Source organism: Thunnus albacares, chromosome 16, assembly GCF_914725855.1.
Source record: "Thunnus albacares chromosome 16, fThuAlb1.1, whole genome shotgun sequence".
Lineage (NCBI taxonomy): Eukaryota > Metazoa > Chordata > Actinopteri > Scombriformes > Scombridae > Thunnus > Thunnus albacares.
Genome location: NC_058121.1, coordinates 24,704,751 through 24,717,513, shown reverse-complemented (window position 1 = coordinate 24,717,513; position 12,763 = coordinate 24,704,751). Strand labels below are relative to the sequence as shown.

The following is a 12,763-nucleotide window of genomic DNA, read 5'->3' as shown; positions in this document are numbered from 1 at the left end:
GGCGGGGGGGGAATGATATTACTGCTCCACTGTGACTTGTTTAAAACAAGTCTTGTTTAAACAAGATAATTTAGTTTGCACAGAGCAACTACAGGAAAATAGGAAAGGTTCCAAACATACTGTGAGTTTTATCCCCCAATTTAACCCTAAAACCTTAACCAAATTCTAAGTCAAACTTTAACCGGTAAACAGACTAAATGAGATCACTTTGCAAAGATGTGCTCACTCAGAAACTGGTTCTTACACAGATGGTAAATCATAAACAGACAAATACACACAAACTGACTGTTGACAGTGTTGTAGTGTTGTGGTGTTTTCAGAGGTTTTCATGTTGCCTGACCTTGACTCAACTCTGACTGCTGAGGCACACAGAAGCCAAAATCCCAAGATTTAGTTTTGTTTAACCGACTGAGACCAAATCTAATCCCCACCACCGCAGCTCACGTTGCTGCAAGCAGACATATGGTGACTTTCCTATAGACAGCAGACCGCTGGAAATATTTGTGAATGATGGAGGAGAAGGAGGAGGAGGAGGGAGGTTCGATATCAAATTATAATCCTTTTTCAGTTTTGGAGTAGGTGACAGCATGTACAGAGGAGGCGCTGGAAAGACTGAGGAGTAAAGTTTCCACAACGTGATAATTATCACAAAATATCAGATCCAGATATATAATCAAGGGAGTGAGCATGAAATAAATCATATTCCAGCTTTTGCAAATTGATACAGATCTTCGGAGAAAGGGGACAAAAAGAAAAACACCAGGCTCTCGCAATGTTTATAGTCGGAAAAACTTCAAGTTTCTGGACTGCATTCAAAACAACAAAATTCAGGATACTTCATTCATTTACACAATTTTCTATGTGCACACTGACGAGGGCCAGAGAGCCAAAATGTGAGTGTGACTCTACATCGAAAGAGTAAATATAAAAACAAAAAATAAGTGAAATGAAATAAACCTGGATGTCACTGAGTGCAGGCTGTTTTTCTTCATGCTAACCGGAAATGTCATTTTGATCGTCTTTTTAAGTGTGCAAAACACGTGGCCAGACATAAGGATGAGTCGTTTGTTATGGAAAACTCTATTAGTGAGTTAAGTTATAAAAAAGCATATACATATACTGATTTTACAAAGGTTAGGCTTTCAAATTGACAAGCTGCATCTGATTTAAAGTATTTCTGACTAAGATACCGGAAATAAAACATCAAAGTTTATATTACTACTATAAAACCTCACTTCCAATCTTGGATATATTGTGATCCGCTTCATTAATGCATACATCTGTCGGTTTATTTTTGTCTGTCATTGCACATGTCCTGCTGGGTCGCCGTCACTCAGTCTTCACCGCACAGACGCCACTGCAGCCACCATTAGCAGGCAGCTGGGAGCTTTGCACAGCTGCTGCCATTTTTTATCTGCTTCAAGCAGCGCTGTCTCTCAAAGCTGGAAGCCGAGTCTGGAGGCTTTCGAAAATAACAGCCGCAGACAGCCATCAGATGGGAGTATGGAATATCTGGTGCTCTGCAGACGTCGCCTGAAACGCACTCAGACCCCTTTTTTTTTTTTTTTTCCACAGTCCATCACGATGCAAATCTGAACTAAACCACAGGAAATTCAATGCAGTTTTGAAGATATTTCCACTGCTCTGCATGCCTCCCTCGTCCATCTATCCATCTATCATCTATGCCTGTCTATCTCTATCCATCTGTTTATCTATCTTCAGAGATTAAAACTACACATACAGTACATAGTATAGATAATTATTTGACGGTATTTAAAAATTTAAGATCTTCAAAGTGTTATTTGGGGGGGAAGAATATTGTCTGCAGTTTAAAGTTTTTAATTTTGTCATTTTTAAATGTGCTTTTTCACTTGTTTATTGCTGGACGTGTTGTTTTCTTGCATTTTCTGCCTCCATCCAATCTTACCACTAACATTTTGAGAACAAAATAAAGCAAAAACAATGCAGCCTTTTCATCCAATACAGTGAATTTGATAAATTATTAGCTGTGACTTTTATCTTCTTTTAGATTCAAAAAATTTCAGAAATCATGCACTAAATTTGATCATAAAAACTGATCCTTAAAACGCTCACAGAAACGGAAATTCTATAATAATTTTCCAAGATAACTAGACAAACTCCATCTGCTGAGGAAGGCTGTGTAATATTAGCAAAAGCTCCAGAACTAAATGGACTTTGTGGTGTTTTCAATAAATTTCAGAAGGTATTGGGTTGATTTTTTTTTTTATACCATCTCCATTTTTATAATAAAATGTGGTTAAGATTTAGCTTTGAGTTTGAATCGAGTCGACATTGATGAGTGAAGAACCCAACAGTTGAGTTGCAGTTAAAAACATTTATCTGGAAACAGAAAACGTCTGACGGGTTTAATCTCAGTGGCCCGATCCAAAGAACCAGATACAGCTGAAGTGCAGCTTCAGCTCTCAGAGGAAGTAAAATAATTATCTGCCGACTAACATGATTGACAATTCATCTTCTTTATACTTTTATTTTAAAAGATTTCATATGTTGTTCTCTAAGCAGCAAAGTCTCTCTTGTGCTCTCTGATGCAAAACTAGACGAGGAGACAGAAGCTGCGTCCCAATCATACTAGTATTTGCTTCATACTCTTCACAGTGTACTGCTTTGTGGTCAGAATACAAGAAATCAGCATGCAGCATGCTTGTTTTATATTAGGAGGAAATTATGCAATACATGCGCTATGCAAAGGCAATCAGACTGTGACATCAGAATGCTAAAGTAAACAAATTTTCCTGGAGCTCTTTTACCACCAACTTATTATTATTACATAAGCAGTGAGTGGCGCCTCCATTTCCCTTTAGTGCACACTCAGAATCCAAAAGTTTTTAGTTAGCATACCAACTATTTAAAATATACTTAATTTTGTCACTTTTGCAGTGTGAACAAACTAAATACTCAGAACCTGCTTAGAATTAGCGTGTAGTGTGGATGGATTTGGGACACAGCTTCAGTTTGGGACTCTCTGCTATGAAACCTTACAGTCACAGTGGAAAGTCTCTTGGCGTGTTACTTTGTATAAACTTGGCTACTTGACATGTTCCATCTACCATCAGCCATTTAAAGCACCCTGAAGTGCAGCAAGTGACTGCAGTTTTCGTGTGGGTGGCCCAGATGGGAGGGAAAAAAAGGTAACTTGAAGAGAGATCCCTTTTTTTGTTTGTTTGTTTGTTCGTTTTCCGAAATTTTTATGCAGTGATTGGCCAAATGTGCAGAGATGTGAAACCTTAACCCTCTTTTTTTCATTCTTCACACAACCGCTTACGTCACTTTCTATGTGCTCAACCGAGTGCAACGACATGAACGCCTTCAAGGAGACTGTCCAAAAATCTGCGCCATTATCCCAATTGGTCCCAATCATCGCGTCAAGATTACAAAGACACGCAAAAAGACGTTTAACTTTTTGATGTTTGGAGGTATAACTTTTTGCTTTTCAAGTGTGGTTATTTGTTCGACGTGGAGGGACAACACATCGTACGACCTAGCTCGTTAGAAGCATACTGAGACCTTTAGGGATACATCTTGATACCAGTCAGAGGTGTTCCAAATTTATAACCATAGATTCATTAAGAAACATGTCTTTCAATGTATTTATTTTTGAAAAAACACTTTTTAGTGATGAAATATGGACCTGATGAACTTCCATCATTTCCCAGTCATTGTCATTTACATGCTATCACTTAAATTCACTTTGCATTCAGTCACAACCTAAATATTTGATAGTCCAGAATTTTTAAACAGAATTAGAATCTGATTAGAAAAATATAAATGATACTAACTGTTTGGAAAGAATTACCCTAACCCTAACCCCTAACCCTAACCCCTAACCCTAACCCCTAACCCTAACCCTAACCCATTTGAACGGTTTACATTGTCTCTTCTTTTTTAATTTGTCAAGCATGTATTATTATTATGATTATTATTGTTATTCAGTTATTATTATTATTATTGAAAATTCATTGCACTAGTTTGTGCTTTGAATAAAAGTGCCCTCTTCACTGCAATATGAAATATCTTCCATTATGATCGAAAAATTTGGAAGAAACATCAAAATCATCCCAAACCTTTAGTAACCCGTGGCAGCCTTAGTAGGGAAATATTTGTTCACAGCCAGTCTGTACGACACCCCACGGCACTCGTTATTTTTCTGTTTATGTTTTATCATCTTTTTAAAGCCAAAACTGTGTGTTCACTCATCACAACATTAAACTGGGAACTAAACCGAGAAAGAGCACGTTGTCAGCCAGAATCACCACAGAAATACCGAGAAAAGTCCAGTCATAGCCAAACCCTGTGGTTTTCTGATCAAGCTGGAAAGTTAAACCTCATAAGTTCTCCTATAAACCACCTTAATTACAACCTTAACCTCATTGCTCCCCATGAAACCGAACTGGAAAGCTAATGCAGGTGAAACTGCAAGGAAGAAACTGCCTGTTCAAAGATTAGATTGTTATATGGTTTGAAATTTGAGTTGGGTGGACACTCGAATCGTGACAGTCACTCTGAGTATCAAGGAAAGCTCACAAGACAAGAAGCAAAACTTGTCTGGAAAACCTCCTCAAACACACCTCATCATTCTACAACGTTTTGCTTTAATCATATTTCTCTTTTCTGGTGAAGTTTGGGGGTTTTTCGGCATCAAGGTCCTGTGGAACCTACTCAAAATGAATTGTATAATTTCAGAGATGCACAGTCATAAATCTGACAATAACTTTGTCTTTTGCAATTTCTAAAATGTTCCCTTTTCTCTACACTTTTGAAAGGTTTTCCATCCCGCAGCTGTGTCACGCTATCTTGCTCCTACAATCAGGAAGCCCTGGTTAATGTCAGCTTTTTGGGGTTCTTCCAAATGAGTGTTAAAAAAGTGAAGGACTTGGTGAAAAAGGCCAACAGCAGCTGCAGTTACTTTATACATCAGCTGTGGACAGATTTACGCCAAGCAACTGAGCGAGATGGACCACATTTATACAAATGTCATATGACTTTATCCTGATTTCTACTGTGAAAGTGTTCGAACGAATTAGGAAAGAATGAAAACAAATTCTCTCCTTTGCATTTATGCAGTAGTTTGAGCTTTGATGTGTCACAGAAAACATCGTAACCTGCTGATTTTGGCATAAAGAAGAGTTTTCCATTTTAGCCTCCGACTGGTCGTAAACAGAGATCTTTTGTGCACCAACGGGGCCCCGATGAAGCTTAACGTGAGTTCTTACTGTACAATAAGAGGTTTTTACAATAAGAAAGAGTGAGCTCACTGGTTTTAATGTGGGTACAGTATCAGTACGGCAGAGTTTTCCACTGTAGATCCGAACAGGTTTAACCCTGCATGTGAAGGAAACAAAGGTAATGAGGAACCTCCTGCCAGCTGCCTCTAATGTGAGCCAACAACGGGCATGTCTGGAGGCTTTACGAACGCACTTCAAGCGTCCTCACACTGAACCTGACCGTGAATGCAACATGGCGGAACAAACGCGCTGTGCTGCGCCTGTACGGGCCCAACACGACAACCTAAAACATCGAGAGAAAAAAAAAGAAAAACAGAAGAGGTTTGTATCGATTGCACGGCCCTGCAACCACAAAGGCATCTGGAGGCTTTGCAGAGACTGTGGACAACACTATTAAATTCCAGGCAAGCCCTCACAAGGTAGAAAGAAGGAGAGCAACAAAGAGAGACAGACAGATAATAACACAAAGTGAGAATGAGAGAGAATGGAAAGAGACAGCAAGGAAAGAGACAGAAAAACAGAATTGAAGAGAAATTGCAAAGAAAGAGACGGAAAGTGAGAAAGAAAGACAGTATGAAACAGAAAGAGAGACAGAAATGAGTCTTCCCTGGTCATCCTAAACTTCCAGCCCTGGTCTCAGTTGGATTACATTCCTGTCCAGTCTTGCTGTATCTCATCTTTACCTGTGTCCACTCTTACTGTGACTGTATATGTAAAATACTGAGATGTAAGTCCACTGTCTGACACACAAGAGATACATCCAACAATTTCAGGTCCACCGTGATGATAAACTGCACTGATACATTGCAATATTTTCAAAGGTACACACTTGCTTCTTATATAAACATACAATAGCTCTTTTTTAACAATTATTTTAATGCCATTTTGCAGTTTTTGGATAGCAATAGTTTAGAAACAGACAGAAAGAGAGGCGTACAACATATAATAGAAGCTCTTGTATGGTTTGCATCTTAACAACAAGGCCATAAGGACACCCCTACTATAACTCATTTTAAACTTCCGTAGCCGTAAGAGTCACCATGACATAAATTTCACCTGCCTACCTTTCCGCCAAGGTCCATGCTGACCATCTGCATGCAAAATTTATGGTGCAAAACGCACATGCCAACAAATGTGTGAACACGTCTTTTCATGCAGACACCAAATGTAGTAATAACAGAACTCTGTGCATATCCGTTATCTGCATCCGGCCCTTCACACCCTTTCTGCAGTATTTTCTAACAATCAATCAACTTGGAAAACATCTGACAGCTCATTCCTCCTCATACCTCACTACACTTTTCTACACATTCCTTATTTTGAAGATAGAATCTGAATCTAGATGCATCAAAATACAACAATATGGGAAAAAACAAGCAAGATTTGTTTAATTCAACTAAGCACAGCACTTAATGACAAAATAGCATGAAATACTTTGAATTACTGTATTTACCGTATTTGTATGCACAGTTTCTCTGTGCACTCACTTTCATTTTCACTTTCAGAACAACACAGTTAAACTGGGGGTTTATTAAGAACCGGTCTGAACATGATCACTACAATATGTTCCTGATCTGATGAAGATTGTAGCGATTGTGCCACATCCCCAGAGTCCCATTTCTACAAAGGATCTTAAGGCCAAAATGAGCTCTATTGTTGAGTTAAAATAACCTTAAACCTTAAGATGATGTTGATCTCAGCAATTAACTTGGTAAGTAAACTGTTCTCACAACTGATAGGATGGTATGAATAGTATGAAAATAAGGCCCAGGTTGTAAAACAACCTGAATTTTCCTTCAACATCTCTACAACTCACACAACACAACAATAAACCCCATGGCTTCTTCTTTTTTCCCTCCTCACCACCTCTCTCCGCTCTTGCTCTCAGTATTTATTAGTACTCTCCAGTAACAATAAACCTGACCCTTGAAGTATTGAAAGTAGGATCACTTCTAACATTGTAGAGTCATTTTAAATGTTTGCCATGTTTGTTTAAAGAGCTCTTCTGATGATTTGGTCATCCTCCAGGGTTTAGCCTAGTCACAGCAAGATAATACAGATAATACCTCAAACATTAGTTGTCATAATAAAAACAGAATAATCGCTTAAGCTTAAAGGATCAGCGTCAGAGCAATATGCCAAACCTGACATCGAAGTAATGTCAAGCTTTAAATTGCTGGACTGTTTATTTTACTTCTCTACATTTAGCTGTGAAAACAGATATGGAGATGCCCTGATATGTGTATTTGTCCACTTAGTAGACAATGCATTACTAAAAGTCTAAAAATACATCAAGTCAGTGAAAGTGTTACCCAGCTTTACTGTGTTTTTCTGGATACATACACACACTTTAAGTAGAGCTGTATATTAATTTAATTTGTTTCTCAACTAAAGAAAAAATGTCAAAATGTACGGTATATCAAATGAGCTGTACATGACATTTTAGCCTCGTTTCCAGCAGCAGCAGGAAGCTGTTTTCAGCAAAAAAGCTCTGATAAACCAGATGTACACTACCTGCCCAGCACCAAACAACAGACAGACACAGTTACCAAGTAGCTGGTGAAGAAACATCGAGCAGCTACAGAGCCAAATATTTTCCTAATAGTTTGTGGAGACCAAAACAGAGCTAAAAGAGAGTGAATATTGGACTTCCAATCGCCAGGTGAATAGAAACATATCTTCAAAGGAACGCTAATGTTAATCTGTGTCTGCTATATGTGTAAATAGGAAATTGTTTGCTAGCACTTTAGCTATACCAATTTTTTAACCCAGAGATATGTGGTGGCTGTGTATCTGCTTGTGTTCATGTTTTTCTGCCAGCTAGTAAGGAAAAGTTGATTAATTTAACAAAAATGTAACGTATTTACCTTCTAGCGTGGTGCCTTGTCCCTCCAGGGGGTCGCCCAGGCCGGACGAGTATCTTGCGCTGACAGAGATGTCGTACTCGGTGCCCGGCAGCAGGTTCTTTAGGAGGGCAGCTCTGTTGTCGCCCTTCACCGACACTTCCCTTCGGGGGCCGCCGGTGGCAGGTTTGTACGCCACACGATACTGGAGGACATTACCCGGTGCTGGCTCCCAAGAGACCCTCATGGAGGACACAGTCTCGTCGAAAACCCTCATGTCAGAAGGGGAACCCTTGGCTGAGAAGGCAGGAAACAAGGTGTCAGCTACAGAACAAGAATCTGGTGATAATAACTTTTTTAAGTTTTTTGTGTTCTTGCTTGTTTTCTTTAGAAACTTATTTCCACATCTCAAAATGACAAGCTTGCTTTCTTGAGAAAGCAATACTTGCATGGACCAATAGGCATCTACAGACGGTTTAAAAACAGTGGATAGGCAGGCTTGTGGCCTAATAATAATTCATCACGTCCTTGACTGGATGAAGTCTAGATGAGAAACAGTTCCTGAGGTGTTCTTGACCAAGACACTGATCTCCCAGTTGGAGCTGCCCAGTGGCTGACAGCATAAAACTCTTTATTTTGGGCAGCTACCAGGATGTGAATAACAGTGACACACTTTGAAAGTGAAGTAGGCCATGTTCACACAATTCCCCTTTGAAAAATAATTATTAAAAGAAGGCGATGACTCATGCCCTGCTGACCTCCCTGGAGTTAACGCCTACTGCTGATTTATACTTTTCTTTCCTGAGTGATGAAAATGTCATGGATTTAGGTAAAACACACTTCTTCTTCTTTTTTTATCCAAATATTAGTCAGAAAAACTGAAAAAAGCAGTTTAAAATGATTGCAAGTGGTGTAACCATGTATTATGTGCTTTTGTCCCGACACAGGACTCAGCGAAAAGTGCAAGCAAAAGGGCAAATTATGCAAAACTTCATGGCACTACATTGATTCATAGTTTTGAGATAAAGTCACGGTACAGTAAACATTGTAATGGGAACAATATTGTCAGCCATACAGGGGGGAGAAACACATAAATCCATCTGAGGGGCAGCTGGGTGTTTCATGTCAAAGAGGTGGAAGCTGGGATTAATCCTGTCTCCTTTTATAAACTGAAAGAAAGAAATTCACCTTAGACGACAAGCAGCTGTACTGTCTGAAGGCGGACCAGGAGGTGAACAGTAAACTCAGAAATGGTACGAAATGCTGTTGCCATGGTAAAGAGGAAGATAATTTGTTTGTTTCCAGCTCTGTTCCTAGCTTTCAGGCTCAAGGTTGATAATTGTGTTTCCGGAAGATTCGTAATCACTGCTGGATGTTTCTCTGTGAGATAATCTCCCTTCAAGAATTTTTGAAAGATCACGCAAGTTTGAGAACGTCCCTGTTAAGAGTCTTGAGGTTAACAACTCAGGGAAAAAAAAAATCTCCTTTGCTTTCCTTCTTCATTGTTTATCACCTTTGAGTACATCTTGACCCACTTCTATCTCCCAGCTTCCGTCTGTTTTTCATTCCTTTCCCTATGAGGTAGGACAGATCTGACGAGGAGCTCTATGGGTGGCAGGTTGTACTAACACTGCAGGGTTAGGAGTTCACTTTCCACTGGGGTCAAAAATATGCGGACTCCTGGCACTCCCAGGCATTTTTGGAATAAAAGCAAGCGCCAAAAGGCAGATAATGGCTTTTAAAAAAAATCCACAGTGGACAAACAGAGTCACTGAAAATGTCAGAGTAAAGTTTGAACTTATTTCCATTGTGGTCTTTAATGACGCGGAAAGACGGAAAGCCAGCTTGGACCAAAAATGTTTTCATCATCCCACGTCTTTGTGATTTAAAGGTGCAATAAGTTCTTTTATGGTTTTTACTGTCCCATGGCACAAACAAAATGATCATAAGACATCCTCAAGCACCTGTTGTGGATCAGAACCAGTCACTCCATGATTACTTAACCAGCTACTCAGATTTTTGGACTCCAGAGCCTTATTCAAAAATCTGTTTTGGACCAAAAACTCGCCATCTATTGAAGCTTCAAACATTCCTGTAGTTTTTAATCATAAGAGCATCTGTTGATCTCAATCTGCTAAACTTTTGATTCCTTGGAAAGTATTACATCTTAGAACAAGCTTCACGTGTTCTAGGACACTTTTTCTTCTAATTTGTCACTCCTCTTGAATTTTTTTTTTTTTTCATTTAGCATGAACATATTTTGAGTTGTGACACTACAGTTCCCATCATGCTCTGGGTGATGCAAACAGGAGGTGTAATGTTGCCATGGAGTCCATGAGTTAGCAACAAGTGTTGTACAAATTACTTTTAAAGTTAATCAATTACTCATAACATATTACTCATGGAAAAAAGAAATTACATTTTTTTGCTGATTACAATTTGCTAATTCTACGACAGTATATGTAATACAGTATACTGTATATGTTACATTACTTTTGTTTCTCAGCTCCATCAAAGGCGCCTTCCAATAACTCCAAAGCCTCCAATCCACAAGAAACATCTAACTAGACGCTGTGGTTTAGCAAGCAGCCAGCCTACAGTTTGTAGGTATTTACTGGCCATCAACAGCTAGCTTGGCTTAGGTCACAAACCCTCCAACTCTGAACAAAAACCAGGTGATTCTCAAATGTAACTTATGAGCGAGAAGCTAGCAGCTAAGAAAAGCAAGTTTGGAGTTGCAAGAAAGAAGCATATCCACCTCCTCTCACCTCCAGCCCCTACACCGAGCTAACATTTCCTAGACCAGAATGTCTGCCAAATTCACAAGACAAAACTGATATGAACCTCACATCCAACTCCTAGTAAAACAGCAACAAGCCAACCCACAAAATGTCAAAGTAACAGAGGGTTGCTGGGATTAGTAACTGTTATGTCACTACTGAATTTCAAATGATAAACTATTTGTTACTGAAAATTTAATCACGATGCATTACTGCTCAACACTGCTCCTAAGCCCTGTTTTTTGCCCAATATTGTTTATACTTTGTCAAATCTGCTACCATGTAATATCATGCCACATTTGTTTTGATACCGTAGAAAAAGTCTAATAAGTATATTTGTTTAGATTTCTATCTATACTGTTCTATCTCTGGAAAGAGGTAAAGACATTTCCAGTGCTAAGTAGTGCTTTCTTCTTATTTGTAACAGTACAATATGTTGCCTAAAAGCTATAATCACCTTCTTTGGTGGTGCCGTCAGTCTGGAGCGGCATTCCAGAGCCAGACTGGTATTCAGGAGTGACAGTGACGCGGTAGGTGGTTTTAGGCTGAAGCTCATTCAGCACAATCGTCGTGTCCTCGCCGCCAATGGTCGTCTCCAGCCGTGAGTACTCATCCCCAACAGGTTCATAGCTCAACCGGTAGCGAGTGACGTGTCCTGGAGCTGGCCTCCAGGACACCCGGAAGCTGTCTGTTGTCTCTTCGGATACTCTCAAGTTGCGCACCGGGCCTCGTTCTGCAACAAATATGAATGAGTTAGGGCTTTACTGCTCCCATGCGAGTCCCACTAACCTGTTTTAAAAATACATGTACATAAGGAGTCTTAAATTTACCTTCTACAGTGGTCTCATAGCCGGTCACAGGCAAGCTGTCTGCTTTGTCATACTGAGCGTAAACGCTGACTTCGTAGCGGGTGAGTGGGTTGAGGTTGGGGAGAAGGGTGGTGCGGGCGTCCCCAGGCACAGACATGGACACAGAATGTCCGTCGGTGTCATCTGCAGGCTTGAACTGAACCAAGAAGGACTCAACATTGGGGGCATCGATCTCCCACGAGGTCCTGAAGCTTTTGGGGCCCACCTCTGAGAAGGACAGAGCCTTTGGTTGGACCAATCCTGGAGAAAACAGAAGGTGAAAAAGTTAAAAGGTGATTTTAATCAAACTGAAGCAAATATGCTGCCATGTGAAATACTTTACAATTAGTATTTTTATTCTTAAAATCTGTCACAGACACACATGGAACCTGCAAACTAATGCTGGCTTATACATGTATCTATATATAGAATATACAGAAGTTTTTACTTTTAGTTTACTCAACAGTCAACAACAGCTCAACAGTCTTTTTTCTTGGTCTTGAAAGCAGCCATTAACAGTACACAAACCAATATCTATTAAAGACAAATAGTCAAATATCACCTCTAAAACAGAAAAAAAAAATATTTAAAACATGCCAAAATGTCCAAAGAAATTCAGATTTGACCTTTAAAAAAACACTCATACTTTTAATTAGTAAATTTACAGCCCCATTAAGCCTATTATAACTAATTACAACGTCGTGTTAACTTTTTTCAAACACGTCAGCAGTACCCGATCTGTTCTGCTATGTATGAGCGTCTCTGGTCCTCAGAAAATGGTCCCCTTAGGAGTCCCAATGAGTCACTTAAGGTCAGATCCAACACAACCCTGACTAATTTATACAATGAAGTCAGAAACTTTTCTTTCAGTGATTTTTTTTTCTGACCTCCTAGCTTAGTAACCGTAACTAGGCAGGTAACATAACAGCAGGGCTGTCAAGTCTTGGAATTTTCCACATGCTAAAGCGGTATGCATGAGGCTCCAGTAAGAACAATATTCGATATCTCAGGAGCTTTGAGGATGGTAT

General features: G+C 39.5%; 1 protein-coding gene across 4 annotated transcripts in view; it reads right to left on the bottom strand.

Annotated features, from left to right (window-relative positions):
* Positions 1–12,763, bottom strand: part of col12a1b (collagen, type XII, alpha 1b) — a 152,528-nt gene that overhangs the window by 118,891 nt on the left and 20,874 nt on the right. For all 4 annotated transcript variants that reach the window (XM_044376184.1, XM_044376185.1, XM_044376187.1 and 1 more), the window contains exons 11-13: positions 11,718–11,996; positions 11,345–11,620; positions 8,132–8,404 (exon numbers count right to left, since the gene is read on the bottom strand). In XM_044376184.1, the coding sequence (XP_044232119.1) occupies positions 8,132–8,404; positions 11,345–11,620; positions 11,718–11,996 (828 nt within the window). The remainder of the gene's footprint in view (positions 1–8,131; positions 8,405–11,344; positions 11,621–11,717; positions 11,997–12,763) is intronic.